The 19,086-nt window shown below is 39.4% G+C and overlaps 2 protein-coding genes across 3 annotated transcripts in view; one reads left to right on the top strand and one right to left on the bottom strand.

The window, feature by feature from the left end:
- Positions 1 to 19,086, top strand: part of PIK3CG (phosphatidylinositol-4,5-bisphosphate 3-kinase catalytic subunit gamma) — a 50,838-nt gene that overhangs the window by 23,586 nt on the left and 8,166 nt on the right. Inside the window, exons 3-7 of the mRNA XM_084617323.1 lie at positions 730 to 795; positions 903 to 1,128; positions 6,632 to 6,735; positions 14,222 to 14,368; positions 15,216 to 15,306. Coding sequence (XP_084473449.1) covers positions 730 to 795; positions 903 to 1,128; positions 6,632 to 6,735; positions 14,222 to 14,368; positions 15,216 to 15,306 — 634 coding nt within the window. The remainder of the gene's footprint in view (positions 1 to 729; positions 796 to 902; positions 1,129 to 6,631; positions 6,736 to 14,221; positions 14,369 to 15,215; positions 15,307 to 19,086) is intronic.
- The window catches only part of LOC311514690 (uncharacterized protein), a 38,965-nt gene continuing 30,869 nt past the window's right edge, over positions 10,991 to 19,086 (bottom strand). The window contains exons 1-3 of one of the 2 annotated variants that reach the window (XR_014709914.1): positions 13,602 to 13,707; positions 13,181 to 13,318; positions 10,991 to 11,121 (exon numbers count right to left, since the gene is read on the bottom strand). Coding sequence is in view for 1 of the 2 variants with exons in the window: in XM_084617327.1 (XP_084473453.1) it covers positions 13,206 to 13,318 (113 nt within the window). In the remaining variant the exon portion in view is untranslated. Of the gene's footprint in view, positions 11,122 to 13,180; positions 13,319 to 13,601; positions 13,708 to 19,086 lie in introns of those variants that run through there. The other variant, XM_084617327.1, reaches the window with a different exon arrangement.

Raw genomic sequence — 19,086 nt, 5'->3', positions numbered from 1 at the left:
TGACCTCCCACATAACTACTCCTATGTATACTCTCCTTTAAGATAGCAGACCTTACAGACAAGTCATTGTTTATTTTTAACACATTTTTGCACCCAAATTAGAGGCTCAGTTAATATGCAGGCTGGTGGATACTCGAGTGCATACAATGCAGGATGCTAAGATTTTTCTGTGTGCATTTTCTAAAAGAATTTGTTTCAAGACAATATACATTAAAATGATTTTAGGAAGAAATAAACTACTGAGGTATTTTTAGTTTATTTTCAAAACAAAAGGAAAAACTGGGTTAAAACTTTTATTAAATTATAATATACACAATATTTTAATGTAAAACAATATTAGAATGTTTTATTTTATTGCCACCCTCTCATCTGAATGTCTGCGTACTGTCACTATAATGCACCAAGATTCATGAGTGTGACATTACACTGGATGGCTTTTGTTTGTTAATCATCTGTCATAATAATAATGTGTTTTTGGGTTTTGTTTTTTTGAGACAGCTAGCATAGAATCATAGAATGCAGTGATCAAATCACATGCAAAGAAACATCAGTGCTTTTTCCAACTTTTTTTTCTCTAAAGACCTATGCTTTTCCATAACATTTTTCCTTTGACAGAGCTCTATTCTGTTGATGTCATCTGTAATTTACACATATAAGAAAATGCAACAAGGTATTATAAATATTTTAAATAAAATTTGTATTTCTTTGATTTTTATATGCATTTTTTAGGCTGTGAAATTTGAACCCTATCATGACAGCGCACTAGCCAGATTTCTACTAAAACGAGGTTTGAGAGTAAGTACTTCAAAATTAAGTAACATTAAAGTTCAGGCATTCTTAAAATTGACTGTTTCTCAGGAGAATGTCATGTATATTAATTTTAGCCTTTTCTCTGCCTTTAGAACAAAAGAATTGGTCACTTTTTGTTTTGGTTTTTAAGAAGTGAGATTGCTCAGTCCATGCACTACCAGCAGAGGTTTGCTGTGATCCTAGAAGCCTATCTTAGGGGCTGTGGAAAAGCCATGCTACATGATTTCATGAAACAGGTTCAGATAATTAAGTTGCTGCATAAAGTCACAATGGATATAAAATCAGTTTCTGCTGAAAAGTACGATGTCACCTCTCAAGGTATTTATTCATAGGTATTGCTTCATTTGTTATGTAATGTGTGTGTCTTTTTGCTCCATGTGTATTAAAACCAAATCAGCAAACAGTATGTTTCTCTGTAATGTCCATAAGAGTAAATTACTACCTCAGCCACTGAGCATCACAGTTAATTCTTCTAAATAGCCATATAAATTGTGGGTGTCAAAGAAGCCAGTAATATATTCACTTGTGGAAAAGTGCATTAATGCGGAGTTAAGGTTGGAGGCACTCAATGGTGTGCTGTGTTCCTGGGTGCCTTCCAGAACTCAAAAATGTTGTAAAACCAGGAAATGCAGAATTCAGGTACTCTAATATTCTTCTAATCTAAGGAGTATGTAATGTGACAAGAAAAAACAAAAGACATGCTACCATGTAATGAAGAGATAAGATGACACCACACAATACAACCTTAACTCCTGTCTCCTTTGTGTATTACTGCAACACTGGTGCAGGTTCAAGTTCATGTACCTCTCCTGGTATAAACAGGAAGCAGTGTGTTCTCAGTGAGGGGTCCTGGGCTCTGAAATTAATTTTCCTTCTTGGTTCATCTGAGCCATGGATGTGGTGTGACCTGATGTTTATGCAGACTTTTCCTAGAGAAGTGGAAGGTTAATTGTAGGGATTAATTAAAGAGCTGACTAGTAGGCTCTTGGGAAAATTACTGGAGGTCTCACTTCCTCTTTTCATGTATTTATTTTTGAGAGAAATAATCAGTGGGTATGAGCCTGGTTAGGTACCCTGTTTTAATTACAATTTGTATTAAAGTTGTGTATATGTTTTATTATGTGCCTAGCACCTGAGATAGGCACAGTGGACAAATTTGAGTGAAACCATACTTTTTTATCTCAATTAAAAGTGAATGGATTTTTAATTCAGCTCATTGATTTTATAAAGGATGACACCTTTCTTCAGATTTACAGTATATTTTGCATATGCTGAAGAAGCACCCATAATAAAACGTAATGTGAAGTCATATTTTTCATTAAATTACTTTCTCAATATATCTCATAAACCAGTTTATGCTCCAGGCTAACAGTCCTGAAACAGTGTTTTGGATTGTAGTAAGTGCGAGGCTTCATTTCAAAGGTCTTGGAGCATTCTTACCCAGGATGAAAGAAATGTTTACTTCATTTATGAATATGCCTCCTCTTTTTTGAACAACTTTCCAGATACTTCATTCCTAGAAGAGAGAATTGCTTTCACTACTATACCTGCACCGTAACATCTTACCAGTTCCTTTTCAGCATTTACCATGCTGAATCAACCACCAATAGGAGCTTGTAACATGACTGGTTCCAGCAGTCAGAAAATCCATTGTGAATAGTGCAACTTCATATCAACACCAGAAAGTGTTCCTTCAGTCCAAAGATCCTGATGTTGTTAATTGAAAAGTAAATTCCAAGTTCCTTTTCTTTGTGAATATCGGCTTTGAAATCCCAGGTCAACTCACCATCCACTAATTCCATGGTGTAAATCGATGTTTCCAAGATAAGCCATTATTGGGGTAGTCAGTTGTGTGAGTAGACCTGAAAAAATGCATAGTGTTCACCTTGGATCACCCAGGTATTTTTTCAGATCCTGCTATGTTTTCACTTTTATCCTGCACTCCTAAATTCAGGAGGAGTTTTGCTGTTTTAAAGTAGGATTGGGGCCATAGTATTTAATAACCTAGACAAACCCTCCTGTGTCATGCCCAGTGTTCAACATGGTGTTTGTTTGGTTTGTGATGCTGACAAACCCCATTAAAAAGTTCTACATTTTTAGAAGAAATTTACTTTTAATTATTTTACAAAACACATAGAGAGGCTTCCTCAAACTTCTTTGATCATAACATCTACCTTTTAGGAGGAAACTTGAAGCTTCTGCAGCTCTGGAGAGAGAGAGAGATTCTGAAATGTCAATCACAGCAATCAGCTTTATGTCCAGCAAGTTGTCTGTCTTATGTGATTTTTTTCTTTTCTTTCTTCTCTTCCACTCTCTCCAAAAATAGTGTAATATATAACAGGACCTGAAAAGAGTACTTGGGTGATCAAGAGTGACTGCTCTGCATTTTTCAGGCCTACTCACATGACTGACTGTTCCACTAACGACTTATCTAAGTTTGTTTTTACAAAAAGAAAAGGAGTACTAGTGGCACCTTAGAGACTAACCAATTTATTTGAGCATAAGCTTTCGTGAGCTACAGTTCACTTCATTGGATGCATTCAGTGGAAAATACAGTGAGGAGATTTATATACACAAAACATGAAAAAATGAGTGTTATCATACACACTGTAAGGAGAGTGATCACTTAAGATGAGCTATGACCAGCAGGAGAGTCTGGGGGGGGAGGGGGAGAGTATCTTTTGTAGCGATAATCAAGGTGGGCCATTTCCAGCAGTTAACAGGAACGTCTGAGGAGGGGTGGGGGTGGGGGAAATAAACATGGGGAAATAGTTTCACTTTGTGTAATGACACATCCACTCCCAGTCTCTATTCAAGCCTTAGTTAATTGTATCCAGTTTGCAAATTAATTCCAATTCAGCAGTCTCTCGTTGAAGTCTGTTTTTGAAGTCTTTTTGTTGTAAACCTGTTGGAGAACACTTCAATCTCTCTGGTCACTTGATTACAGACCTAAAAGTCGCAATATTACAACAAAAAGACTTCAGAAACAGACTCCAATGAGAGACTGCTGAATTGGAATTAATTTGCAAAATGGATACAATTAATTTAGGCTTGAATAGAGACTGGGAGTGGATGTGTCATTACACAAAGTGAAACTATTTCCCCATGTTTATTTCCCCCACCCCCCACCGCTCCTCAGACATTCCTGTTAACTGCTGGAAATGGCCCACCTTGATTATCACTACAAAAGTTTCCCCGCCTCCCCCAACTCTCCTGCTGGTCATCTTAAGTGATCACTCTCGTTACAGTGTGTATGATAACACCCATTTTTTCATGTGTTGTGTATATAAATCTCCTCACTGTATTTTCCACTGAATGCATCCGATGAAGAGAGCTGTAGCTCACAAAAGCTTATGCTCAAATAAATTGGTTAGTCTCTAAGGTGCTGCAAGTACTCCTTTTTCTTTTTGCGAATACAGACTAACACGGCTACTACTCTGAAACTTTGTTTTTGAAAATACTGGATACGTTGCTTTAACTACCGCCTTTAGAAGTGTGTCACTGCCAAGTTACTCTTACTTGTTAAGAAATGCTTCCTAACGTTGTTCCCAAACTTTTTCTTCCTTTAACTTCAGTCTGTTGCGCCTTTTGCCCACCATCTTCATTGACTATTTATATTGTCAGTCTGAATGTGTTGGATCACATCTTCTCTTTTCTAGTCTTTTCAGTCTTTCAATCTTATCCCCTAATTTTTTTATCTTTTTTTTTTTTAATCTTCCCTCAGTTTAGGTACAAAGTATTCCAGGTGCAGTATCACCATGGTTATATAGGGTAATATTTCCCTCACCTTTCATGTCAGAATCCCTATGTTCACATCCAATTTTTTTTTGCTACAAGGGCAATACACTTCAATCTTATACTTGTTTTGCTATCTGCTTTCGTCCCTGGGTCTGCATAATTGTTTTCTAAATATCTTCAAAATAGGTATCTGTGCAATTGTTTCCTCTCTCTAGGTTCCAGTTCTGAGTTCTTAAACTAGATTAGCTGGGAAATCTTATTATTTATAAATACTTATGTTTTTGTTTTTGTTTTTAAATCAGCTAGTTCCAAACCTTTACTGTGATTACTTTAAGTAACTGGTATACAGTTTCTTAATTATGTGGTTTTATATCAAATAGCTTATTGAAATTGAGATGCTATATCCTGAGCACCTTTGTGTTGTAAATCAATAATTACATTGTAGAAAACTATTATATTAATATTTTAATAAACTATTTTAATAAACCCTAGTTTCTCCTTAAAGAAAGGTGTCTAATTATAACGTTCACATATTTACTCCTTTATCTTGCACTCAGATATTTTTCCCAGAATAGGTTTCACACTAGTCATCTGGTATTTTCTAGGCCCTTCTTTCCTAAAAGCCTCAAAGATAGGTGTCATTTGTTTTTTATTTTTTTCAATTCCTGGGTGACTCTTAATTCACTGAACTTTTATAGCAAAGATTTTGAGATTTTTCTCTGTTAATATTTTAAAAATTCTAGGTGTGTCTAGCTTCTTCATTTTCCAGTGTTCCTTTGTTTCCCTTCTAATTTTCCTCCTTTTTTGAGGGTATAATTATTTATATAGTGCCATCAACATGGGGAGCGCTTGAATAGCTAGAACTTGTGCATATAGAAATCCCTATCTTATTTTCTTTTTCTTTTAAATTGGTGTCTTGTTTGTTTAATATACAAGAGAAGTACTTCCCAGCATATTGCAGAGAGGGATTGTGACTGGCTAGCTAAGATGGAGCAATGTGTATTTCATATAGTATTAACCATTCCTATTTAAACTGAAGGATCAGAAATCTGGAGGGGCTATGAATGAATTTCATAATTTACATATATGCATCTAATGCCTTATTTACATAATCAGCAGATGTTCTGTCTGCTAGAATTTAAAACGGACAAAGCTGCAGTATGGGACATTCTTTAAGAATATAGTAATTGCTTTGCCCCTGGCTGGTCCTTGAGGCTCTGCCCCTGGTTGCTTCTTGCCCTGGACTGGATGGAGGGCTGTGGTCAGTTGCTCACTCCTGGTGCTGGCTGTTGCCCTGGACTGGGTGAGGGATCTGCTGCTGCATGCCATCAGTTTGGGGGATACTCTGACTGAGCTGCTAGCCCTTAGTTGTAACTATTCCTTGCCCCCTGGCTCGTGAGGTTGGGAGCGCTAGCTGCAATTGCCTGACTGCGGCTGGAAAGCCCAGGAGGTCACAGCGTGGGAGCTAGAGCACTGCCCAGTATCACTATAGCTGTAGCTCCAAAGCTGTGGTCAGGTGTGGGTTGGGGGAACTATGCTCTAGGGAGGCTATGTCTCTGGTTAGAGTCTTCATGGCTTCAGTGTTATTCACACTAAGCATCCAAAAATCATGAGATGGGCTTAAAAATAATGAGATTTGTTTAAAAAGTTGTGCTCTTGTATTTGTCTTCTAGTTTTGAGCCTTTAGGGGGTCATGTTTTCAGGCTTTTTGGACAATGATGCAGGCTAGAAACTTTTTTTTAAATGAAAGATGAGATTCGCATATAATCACCCGAGTCCAAGAGTTGGAGCTTTAAGAAAAACACCAAATTCCACAAGACTTGTGGTAACATCATGAGAGTTGGTAACACTGTGACTGGCTCTCTATGGTTAGACACCTGAGAACATTTAACCAGAGAGAGCATCCTTGGATTTCCAAATCAGGAGAACCTGCTAGAAGGTCTTAGCCGTAAGCAGGTCAAAAAGGAAGCTAAAAATAAGAGCCTTGCATCCAAATTCTGAGACTTAAAAGGTCTAATTAACTGTAACTTTCTGCTTCTAACTTTTGAACTCAATAATGGTGATTTCTTTTTTGCAATTACAGTTATCACACAGCTGAAACAAAAGCTTGAAAAACTGCAGAACAGCAAACTTCCAGAAAGCTTTAGAGTTCCATATGACCCTGGGCTGAGAGCAGGAGCACTAGTGGTAAATATATTTGATTATTTATACATTCTTCATGGTTTGAAAATCTCTTATCTGCAAATATGTGTGATTTGCAAATCTGCCTCTTGATTTACAAATCATGTACCCAAAAGTCTTGACTTCACTTCTGCGATAGATATCCTCATTTATGGTTTTACCTCAGTTCACTTTGACAGCTCTATCTTTTCTGTGGTCTTTATGATTCTTCGCTCTCACCTTAAGCAAGTATATGCAGAAGGCTGCTGCTTACCTCATATTCAAGGGGAAACATGATGACGAAACACTAATCCTCAAACAGCAATTCTGGCTCCCCATTAATTTCAGGATCTAGTTAGAAACTGGCTTTCTTGTATCTAAAAACTTCTATAGACTTATTCCAGTCTTCTTCACTTGCTTTGTATCTGTTTTGTCCTCCAGTTACTCCCCTTACCTGTGACGGATCACAGGCCTCAAACCTGGGTCCCTGCGTCCCCAGGCAGCACTCAGGCCACGACTGCCCCCCGCAGCTCACCTGAGTAACTAGGGACAGGTTCAAGGAAGGTCTAGCTTGCAGAGGGCCCTGCCCCAAAACACTGGGGGAAACATCCAGACCCCCAGCTGGCTAAGGAGCACAACATAAACCAGGAAGTAACTACAGGAAGTTGTGCGAGCAAGTAGCGGAATCCTTGGCTGGCTGTGACTACCTCGGCTTACCTGACTCCTGCATTACTTCCTGTTCCTGTTTCCTGCTTCCCTGCCTGCTCCTGGTTCCTGTCCTCCCATCCCAGACCCCTGTCTACTCCCAGTTCCTGCTCTCCTGCTCTACTTTGGCCCCTGCTGCTCTGCCTTACCCCTGATGCTGTCCTCAGCTCTGATCCCTGGCCTACCACCCGACTTTGTCTCCAGCGCTGACCTTCAGCTTCGTACCTGACATTGTCTTTGGTTTTGACCCTCTGCTCTAACCATTAGGCCTGATTCCTGCTCCAACCACTAGGTCGGACTGCCCATGCCCCAGTCATTGCACTACCCATCTTATACTGATCTGTCCCCTGCATCTCCCCATCATTGAGCCATTGTTGATACAAAAGTCTTCTCCTCTGCCATTTAGAATAGACTTTCTGTATCTCTTCAATATACCAAATTGCTGTTTTATTTCAAATCTCAGCTTAAAAGTTCCTTTCATTGCCTTTTTCTTTCTCTCTGCCTTGAGTTATTACCTTATTTTTGTAAGTATCATTTAATTCTGAAAGCATTTTAGGATAGAGTTTGTGATGGTGATACAGAAAATAATCTATTGCACTGTGTAGGAAGAAAAGCACTGATGGCTTTGTATATGCAGAAGTGTTACATTTATCCAAATACAATAAAAGCAATCACGGTGTGGACCTTCCTTCTAACATAACTAATTCAGTCTCAATCTATTTTGTGTAAAATGGCCAGTGGTGTAAAAGTCTCTACATTCATACTTCATTAATGAAAATGTTGTATACTGTAAATACCTAGATAGACAGTAAATGCCGGTCACTGCAACATGTTCACAGACACGTGTCTACCAAATTAAGAGGTTGATGTGGTATGACTATAGAATCAATTAAGCAGTTGATGGGCTATTCAGATCCTGTAGATCAGGGGTCTTAAAAACACGGCCCGTGGGCCAGCTATTTCCTGCGGCCTGCCAAGCAGCCCACCCCCGGCCTACCTCCAGGCCAGGGGTGGGCAAACTACAGCCCGTGGGCCAGATTGCCCCCCAGTGGCCCCGCGCTGCTCCCTGAAGCGGCCGGCACAACGTCCCTGCAGCCCGGGGGGCAGCAGAGCGCTCCGTGCGTTGCCATGGCTGCTGGGCACCCCCTCCCGCATCTCCCATTGGCCGGGAACAGGGAACTGTGGCCAATGGTGTGACATCAGAAAGCAGATAGACAGTTACTCATGGTCTATCCCTTTCTTTCATTCCTTGGACACTAAACTCAAAGTAATGTGTGAACAAAGAAATGTTTATTACAGTGGTTACTTTAGTCCATTGTGAGTTCCACTTTCCATTCAAACACATTTTTTCTATTTTCTCATAAATTTAAAACCCTTTTGGGCTGAAATTTTCAATATTTAGTCTCTCATGCATTCTTAGCCATATATTGCATCATGTGTGTCATGATTGGCTTGTTTCAGAGTAACAGCCGTGTTAGTCTGTATTTGCAAAAAGAAAAGGAGTACTTGTGGCACCTTAGAGACTAACCAATTTATTTGAGCGTGAGCTTTCGTGAGCTGCAGCTCACTTCATCGGATGCATGCCGTGGATGAAGTGAGCTGCAGCTCACGAAAGCTCATGCTCAAATAAATTGGTTAGTCTCTAAGGTGCCACAAGTCCTCCTTTTCTTTTTATGATTGGCTTGGTTACTTTTCAGGAACGAATCCCTGTACAGCATGCTCTATCCATGTGCTGTTCATGTGGGGCCTGATCTTTACATTCCAAGTTTATCTTGTCCGTTGTCTAGCATCAGAGTGTTCCAGCTTATTTTAGCTAGCACAGACCACCTGATTCCAGGATACTGCTTGGTAAGCCCCTATTTACAACTTAACCTTCCATTCATCTTCCCAATCATGCCCACTAAGAAATGAGGCAAGTTATGGCAAGCCAGGCCTACATTTCCACTCCTTTAATGGTCTTGTTTTTTATGTTAGTATTTGTTTCATTTGTGTCCTATTCCATCTTTGTGTTCTTTTTGAAGTTTACTAACCAGCAACACATCGCCAAAACCACAGTAGTTGTAATAATTTGAACTACCATTAATATTAGGCTCAAAGTATGAAGCAGGGGATGCAACTTCACCTCTGCAGGTAGAACCCAGCAGGATATAATCCCACACTATAAGCTTGCTCTGCCTTTAAAGCATCCTTTGGTAATCTTAACGTTGCCACCACACAATACTTGTCATCACCTACATAGGCAGTTTTTACCTTACCAACATCCCAGCATCTCAGCTGTACTGTGTAATTGGAAGACTATTCCCACAGAGTGAACCCACATGCTGGCAACTCTTACACCTGCACATGTAAGTGCCCTCCAGGTGCAAGCAGAAGTACAAGTCTGGAGCTTTCTGGACTTTGCATTGTCTTGCAACAGTATTTGAGGAGGGAAAATAAAACTTCTTCCACACTGGACGAGTTGTAGTGCTTTTCACATTTAACTTCATGTTATTGGACCCTTGTTAAATTTCTTACCCTGTATCAATTAATATTACATCCCTTGTACCAATTTTTTAACATTTCTGTGGTGATAAAATAGGGCGACCCTCTTTGTTGTCACTTAAGGCCTCTTTTACCTTACATAGTATGTCATTGTTTTTGCCTTTTATCTTTCATGATAAATTAACTTTATCTCGTACATTAAAAAAAACCATTTACAACATCCTACGTTTAAAATTCTTTATCGATAAATTTTTTGCTTTGTTGATTTTCAAAATGCAGTACTCTAGATGCTAATTCTGGCTGAAACCCTTGCTCATGTAACAGTTGCAGTACTTCTGCTGCTAGCTTCTGTTGATATGCTTGTTCATGTTCCCACAGCCTCTCTGTCAACCATGTGCAACGCGTGAGCCACCCATTTGGAGACACTAGCCTCTGGCCCCACCCCTTGTGCCTGAGACTCACCCCTGTCCCACCAGAGCCCCGAGTCCCCTACCGCAGCCACCTGCCCCTCAGCCTCAGGCCACCCTGCCCGAGCGCCCCCAGTCCCAGGCCACAGGCCGTCCCGCCCTAGTCCCAGCTCCAGCCCACTTTGGGGAAGAGGAGCAGCCTGCCTGGGCTGGGGCCATGGGGGAAGTGGTGGGAAGCAGGAGGGGGCCTCGGGATGGAGCATGGGTGGGGCCACACCTGGCTGGGGAGGCTCAGCCTCCCCTGGTTTGTGATACCTGTCACTGATGATGTCATCTTGGTTTCAAAGTGATATACCAGTCCCAAAAAGCTCAACTCCCATGTCAGGATCCCTCCAGGTTTTGTTGCTTCCTGACCTTGGCAGGATTATGCATTTTAAAAGTTTACTTTTTTGTGCATGAAGTCCTTTCAATCGTTTTAAACGATTTTTGAGCAAACCCCCATGATGGCAGATTGGTGAAATTCAATAACAATTGGCACATTAATAAACTAAAATTTACTAAGAAATATGTCCTTAATTTAACCCTAAGCCATTAGTTGGATTTTGTTTAAAATCTAGGCTATTTCAATCTTTTATATAATTGCTTAGTTTTCCATTTACAAAACACTTCCATATAGGTTTTTACTTTTTAATTAAATTTATTTTGCGCTACAATTAAACAAAACTTTTGGATAAAAGCGTTAATACTTTAGATTCATTTCTTATATTCACTGATCTTGCTTGGTACTGGGTTGATTTCTGCTTCCAAAGCGCACAGCCATCTGAAAAAGAGAAAACAACCTATTGTGGCTCCTATTTGGAGCCTTTATATGGTTTTAATTAATTTACATTTGTTTTATCTCTCTTACGAGACATGCTGCATATATCATGGGAATCTTCCATAGTGCATCTCTCACCCTTTATTTGCCATAAGATCTTGTTAGGCATATTAATTTTCACATCAAGTGTAACTGTTTGTTTTGTGAATAAAAAGTTTCCATGTACCCCTATGAAAACGATTGTCTGTCTGATTACTAGAGCCATCTTAAGGCTCAGTGTTCAAAACATTGCTACTCCTTTAACAATGCCTCCCACCCTCCCATACACACCTTTGCTGTTACTCCAGAGGTTTACTGTCTCTTTAATTTTTCATTTTCATCTTGCATCTCTTTCGGCTGCTGATTCATTACAAGAGGATGCAGAGTCTCTCACTACTTTCTTGGTTCTGGCCATTCCTGCCACAGCCGCAATCATGTGCTCTAGCCCTTATTTAAAAAGATGCTGAACTTCATAAAAACACTGAGGTAACAAAGCCAAATGACACAAGCTACATGTGCTTGGCTTCAGTGGGGGGAGGGAAGAATTTAGCAAAGACTACCAGCAAGCCTTGGCAGCTGCTCAAAAAGTGCCTGTCAGTGTTTGCAACTTTGAATCAAAGATTGAAATGGATTTTTAGTAGAATCTTTTAAAAGCCAATTTATTTTTGACCTACAAAATAGGATTTTACAAACCAGGAGTGTTTGTTTAGGTCCTTAAAACCTTATATAATTACACAAATATATTTTTGTTTCTTTTAAGTATTTTAATCAACACCACTTGTTTTGCTCTAATTATATTTTACAAACTGTACCCTGACTACATTCCCTACTTGTACATTTGGAGGCAGCCACGTTCAAATGGAAACCCCTTATTTCTTTTTAGTGATTTTGACTAAATTGTCCATAGTCCAATGATTCAAATCAGAGTGTCTCTTTGCCTAAGGCAGTCCTTTACAATTGATTATTTATAGACCATTCAATGGCCATTCTCCTTTGGAATGACTGTAAAGATTCCTGGGGACAAAAGCACAGTGGTGGTAGTTGTCACCACCTGACCTCCCCTTGTGTAATTTGTTTGACTACCAGGGTTCCACTAGGCAAGACTGGACCAAGTTGTACTGCTGTAACCAGGTTTTTTTAATCAAACCAAGCATTCTCTTTTCCCTTACTGACTGTTACACCCAATACCTTTACTATACCAGCCTGCTTAATCCTTTAAGCACGCTAACATTTTTAACATCTGCATAAATATTCCCTTTAACTCCTCATTCTCTTTCCTTAAATCACTCACTTAGCTCCCAAAAAAGAAAAGGAGTACTTGTGGCACCTTAGAGACTAACAGATTTATTTGAGCATAAGCTTTCATGAGCTACAGCTCACTTCATCGGATGAAGTGAGTTGTAGCTCACGAAAGCTTATGGTCATATAAATTTGTTAGTCTCTAAGGTGCCACAACTATTCCTCTTCTTTTTGCGGATACAGACTAACATGGCTGCTACTCTGAAACTTAGCTCCCAAAGTGACACATTTCTTAGCCAATTTCTCTTCATGAATCTGATCTGATCTTTGTGCTTGTTTGCATTCATTCTTTAGCTACAATTACTGTTCTCTTCATGGTCTCCCATTGGTCTTATTCTTTAAAGTTTCAGTGTCATTCAACATATACCTTTGTCGTGCTCTGCCAGACATTCCTTTCTATAGGAATCCAAAGTAGCTCCCTCTATTCCCTGTATGTTACTTAATTTCTCTTTAGGAGAGACTTCTGTATAATAATTTAATAACATGGTTTTTTGTTTCTTTTTCTTGCATTTCTTGTCTAACACTACTTATTGGAGTTCCTTGTCTACCTGGTTCCAGTCCCCCCTGTAATTTCTTTGGGGGAGTCGATAGGGACCTCCTTTAGATCTAATCCACTCCTCCAGTGCCCCGAAACCTGAAATTTACATCCTTCCAATGCCATTGCTAAACTTTTGGGTTGTGATCCTTGCAAGTAAAGCTACATATATAATAAACTATACATTACCTGCTCCAGATGAATTGAATCCGAGTCACTGAACCACTATATTGGTGTTTTCCTGAGACCTCTTCCACTCAGTTCCCCTAGAACTCAGTTCGACTCCAGTCTCTTCACTCATGTTCCTTTCTGTGGCATACAGCAAAGCTATGTTGACGACAAGTGCAGGGGGTGGGTATATTATAGGGCATACCACACATCCAAATTTACACAGCAAAACTTTACCTTATACGTACACATTTTCACTAACACAGACTACATATGCATTCTTAGCCATACATTGCATCATATGCGTCATGATTGGCTTGATTACTTTTCAGGAACCGATCCCTGTACAGCATGCTCTGTCCATGTGGTGTTTATGTGGAGCCAGATCTTTACATCCCAGGTTTATCTTGTCCCTTGAGACTTGATACAGATTTGTACTTACAATTGATTTAGCTTCAGATGCCCGCAAAGATGTAATTTTCTTGTTCAAAGTGTGTTCATGGTTTTTAAAATACCATGTTTCACTGATGTTTAAAATAGAATCAAACAGAATCCAGAGACATAGGACCCAGTTCACTCAAAATGAAGTCCATAGGAGTCATTTCTGGGGGGAGAGGGGAAGGTAATTAAATGTGTGTTTCTACTCTGCAAAGTAACAGTAAAACTGCTATTGTGGGTTTCCATGCTTATTGTCTCCCTGTGATTTCAGAATCTCATATTCTTGGTTCACAGTTCAGAAGATGATGCTGTTCATTTTTTAATGGCCAATTCTATAAATTTAGTCTGTGCTTTGAGTCAAGCTGGGTTCTTTCCAGCTCATGCACCATCACTAGTATTAAAAGTTCTGCAAGCTAAATTAGGCCTTCTCTGGCAACTGAATAACACCTTTCTCCCCGAACCTTTAAATGTGTTTCCACAGGCATAACTGATTGGAATTTTGTAAACAATGTGTTGATGATGCATAAAAAGGAATAGAATCTGCAGCTAATTCTATGTTAGCTGTGTTGACTCTGATGTGCCAACAGGAGTAAAAAGCTTAGACAATGAATTCATCTTTTACAGATTGAAAAATGCAAAGTAATGGCATCCAAGAAAAAGCCACTTTGGCTTGAATTTAAATGTGCAGACCCCACAGCCCTATCAAATGAAACCATAGGCATTATCTTCAAACATGGAGATGACCTTCGCCAGGATATGCTTATTTTACAGGTATGATTGCTAAACTGCTATGTGGTGTGTATAAGAGCCATGTGAATAAAGTATTGTTGGGGAAAAAAAAAACAACCTTTTCCTGTCAAATATGTATGTAAATTGTATTTATGGTACACTTGAAACATGAACTTATTATTTATTAAATCATACTATGGTACTGCTTAGAGGCCCCAACCAGGACTAGGGCCTCCATTTTTTTTATGTCATATTGGTACTTTATGTCACCTTTGCACCTCGTTCCTCCTGTCCTATTCCTCCTGCATGCATTTGGCTAGATGGTAGAATTGAGACTGAGTTTCTTTCATAAATTTCACACCTTAACTATCCTACAAAATTTAATCTGTCATTTTGGCCATTATGATCCATTTCCCACTAAAGGAAAAACATATTTTTTGTAAACTTACAAAGATAAAAGAGAGTGACAGATTGCATTTCTCCTATATGACTTTGCTGGTTGGTCTGACGATGGTGTTCCAATCGACCGGTTTACCAATATTAGCATTTTTTGAGGATATACTTAGAAGTTGGTGTTTCGTAATGTGGTCAGTTCTTGTCTGTTAAAATATGGTATACAATAAATATGTATGTTTTATCAGGGAGAGGGGCATGATGTGAGGACAGGACTGAGAGCCAAGAAGTATAACGTTCTAATTCCAGATCTGCCACTGACTATCTCTGTGGCCTCAGATGGATCATTTATTCTTTCTGTCTCCGTTTCTCCATCTGTAAAATGAGATAATGCTACTGACTTGTCTCACAAGATTATGGAACGGGTTAATTAGTTGTTTTGTAAAGTGTTTTTGAAGATGGAGTGCTATAAAATGTATATTGTTTTTATGACTAGATTCTTCGAATTATGGAATCCATTTGGGAAGCAGAATCCTTGGACCTGTGTTTGTTGCCATATGGTTGCATTTCTACGGGAAATAAAATAGGTACAGTACACTTGATGAGATCAGTAGATTTCAGAATGTCATTGTGGTAACAAATAACAAAAATTATACATAAAGTTTATATTGTATGTCTCTGTGTAAGTCATGGCTCTAGGGTGAGCCTTACTTTTGACCCCTCTCTCAGTCCCTCCCTAAGCATCGCTTTCAAGTTGATAGGCCCAGCACTTGCATTTCTCTGAATGGAATCACCACCCCTGTTTACCCAAACTGGGTTTGGCCCCTGCTATATGCTTCCCCCCGGGAGCTGTCATCAGTATGACAATGCAATGACACCAATCAGCTTCCTCAAAGCAAGGTGTTATTTATTTATCCGTAGGTACACAGCAATTAGAGAAAGATGAGTTAAAACAACATGAAGCCCATACACCTATTGTCTTACCGAAAGCTTCACATTTTCTCCAAGATGTTGGTTGGCCTGACTTATCCCTGGAACCCCCACTCTTCTGGGAGCCAGGTTACAATTTGTTTTTCTGCAGACCCTGTTTTTCTCCATCTCTCCTGAACTTCAGGGGGTGTCCTTTTTAAAATCAAACTCGCTCCTTTGTTCTTTGTGTCCATGCCCTCATTGCCAAGGGAGTACTGTGTCCAACTTTGACAGGGACAAAACTTCAAAGGCCTTGACACCAGTATTATTTGTTAAACAATGATGACTGGGGCTGTCTAAGGCTTGATCTATACTGGTGACTTCTGCCGGTACAGCTATGTCACTCAGGAGCGTGAAGAAGTGTGACCCCTTACTGACATAGCTATGTCAACAAAAGCCCCTAGTATAGATGTAGCTATCCCAGCAAAACTGCACGTTTACTGGAATAGTTTGTTTCACTTGTGAGGATAGTTTTTACTATTCCACCACAAAATGCAGTTTCGCTGGTGTAGCTACATCCACACGAAGAGTGCTTTGCCAGTATAGAAATACCAGTAAAGTGATTCTAGTGTAAACATGGCTGTAGCTTAATCTTCACTTAAAAGTTTTGCCAACATAGCTATGTTGGTTAGGAGTGGGGGGAAGTCACCTCTAACTGACACAGCTATGCTAGCAAAAATCCCAGTGTACACAAACGGTTATACCAGCAAAAAGTTATACCTTTTGCGCTGGTGTAGCTTATTCCATTTGGGGAACAGGTTTAAGCTATGCTGGCAAAAGAAGTCTTTTGATGGTACAAGCTGCATCTCCACTACAGGGTTTGTCAGTATAGCTATACTGGCATTCCTTTTTAAGCATAGACAAGGACTAAAGTAATTAACTTTGGTTTCCTGGAGACACGCAGACCTTCCCAGGACTGAGTTAACTTTTTGCACCCACATAGCAGATGACAGCATGATAGTAATCAAATAGGCAGAGGTCTACATAATATTCACAGAAAATAATACAGGTATTTCCCACATTCTTCACAATACACTTTTTTTTTTTTTAAACTTTCCTCTTCCCCCCCTGCAACAGAAACTGCTTTATAGGCAGAATAATATGAAAGCAGTACTGCTAAAATTAAGAATTCTCTAAAGTAATTTTTCTAAAAGCTAAAAATATGTGGCATAGAGAATATGTGATGTTGCAGTGGAAAGATTTCATCAAGGTTGCTTTGCGGTCACCTGCATTACTCATTCATGACTTCATGATTTCTGAGAAATGCAGTAGTCCCAAATGCATGCTTATGAAAATGCAGGATGTTTCTATATAAAGGATATTTCTCTTTCTTGATACATATTATGTTTTTAAAATCAGAGATTACTATTCAAATTATATAAAATAAAAATCAAAGGAAATGAAACATGAATGATATGTGAAAATATTACTTGATACATGTATTTTACCATTAATTGTTAATGTTAAAACGTTTTCAAATTTTGCGGCCTCTTCGTTAGACCCTTTTTTAAGAAAACGTATTATTTTCCAGAAGCTGTAAGACTGAATTTTATTCCATATAAATTTATCTTAAAACTATCCAATAATGTAAAAATAGAATTGCAGGGGGGGAAAATCTGCCAGTTATTACAAGGTCCTTAAACTCAATTTATAGCTCACATTACTCTCTCTCCTTTTATGGGTTTTTAGTATGCTCCCAATTTTTTATTTCAAGAAAATATATTCTTTTGTACTTCATAGATTCCCCTTTCCATGTGATGGATCTAAGAATTGTGTACCCCTCCATACCACAAAAAAAGGAGATTGTTGGTCAAATGAAGGGACAGTCTCAGCTCATTACTGTATGTTTTCTCAGGTTAAACTAGTGTTCTTCAATATGTGACTCTTTGGTGCACCACTTTGAGGTCTCCTGGAGGTTACATTCTCTTGGACCAAAACCAGAGGGTCATGATAGGCAAGTGGTCTGCCAGAGCATTCACTTGCAGATTTCCCCAAATCTCATTTTTCTCCCCAATGTTATTCAACTTATATATGAAGCTGCTGTTTGTGAGCCAACACAGATTGAAGTTCCAGCAATATGGAGACTACTCAGTTCTAAATTCCCTTAACATCAAATATAGAAAAGAACCGTTTTTCAGTACCTGGATGGGAGAGCAGCCAGCTGAAGCCGGATGCAAGCAAAATCAAGATGATTTTGGTGGGAAGAGGGAAGCACTTTGAAGGACTCACTTCATGTGTAGTGCCTCAAGATCAAGTTTGCAGCCTTGCGGGCCTCTGCATTCCTCACTGCTAATGAATGCCCAAACAGTCCCTGCTCTAAAAAACACTCTCTCTGATGCATTGTTGGCCAGAATGCTGCATCTTATTGTGTCAGACTCAGATGTGAGCAAGGGGATGCATGTGCTTGTGACCACTGGATGTGATTATTGCTGATCATTATACCTGTGAATGAAGCTGCCAGCTCTGAAGAGGCTCCATCTGTTACAGAGTGTAGAAAGGTTTCAGAGTAGCAGCCGTGTAAGTCTGTATCCGCAAAAAGAAAAGGAGTACTTGTGGCACCTTAGAGACTAACAAATTTATTTGAGCATAAGCTTTCGTGAGCTACAGCTCACTTCATTGGATCCATAGAATGGAACATATAGTAAGAAGAAATATATATACATACAGATAAGTTGGAAGTTGCCATACAAACTGTGAGAGGCTAATTAGGCAAGATGAGCTATTATCAGTAGGAGAAAAAACCTTTTGTAGTGAAAATCAAGATTGCCCATTTGGACAGTTGACAAGAAGGTGTGAGGATACTTAACTTTAGGGAAATAGATTCAGTATGTGTAATGACCCAGCCACTCCCAGTCTCTATTCAAACCCAAGTTAATGGTATCTAGTCTGCACATTAATTCAAGCGCAGCAGTTTCTCCTTGGAGTCTGTTTTTGAAGCTTTTCTGTTGCAAAATTGCCACCCTTAAATCTTTTACTGAGTGGCCAGGGAGGTTGAAGTGTTCTCCTACCGGTTTTTGAATGTTATGATTCCTGATGTCAGATTTGTGTCCATTTATTCTTTTGCGTAGAGACTGTCCAGTTTGGCCAATGTACATGGCAGAGGGGCATTGCTGGCACATGATGACATATATTACACTGGGAGATGTGCAGGTGAACGAGCCCCTGATGGTGTGGCTAATGTGATTAGGTCCTATGATGGTGTCACTTGAATAAATATGTGGACAGAGTTGGCATCGGGCTTTGTTGCAAGGATAGGTTCCTGGGTTAGTGTTTTTGTTGTGCGGTGTTGGTTGCTGGAGAGTATTTGCTTCAGATTGGGGGGCTGTCTGTAAGCGAGGACTGGTCTGTCTCCCAAGATCTGTGAGAGTGAGGGATCATTTTTCAGGATAGGTTGTAAA

Source organism: Lepidochelys olivacea (assembly GCF_965140295.1).
Source record: "Lepidochelys olivacea isolate rLepOli2 genome assembly, chromosome: 1".
Lineage (NCBI taxonomy): Eukaryota > Metazoa > Chordata > Testudines > Cheloniidae > Lepidochelys > Lepidochelys olivacea.
The sequence above is the reverse complement of the archived record's forward strand: the minus strand, read 5'-3'. Positions and strand labels throughout refer to the sequence as shown.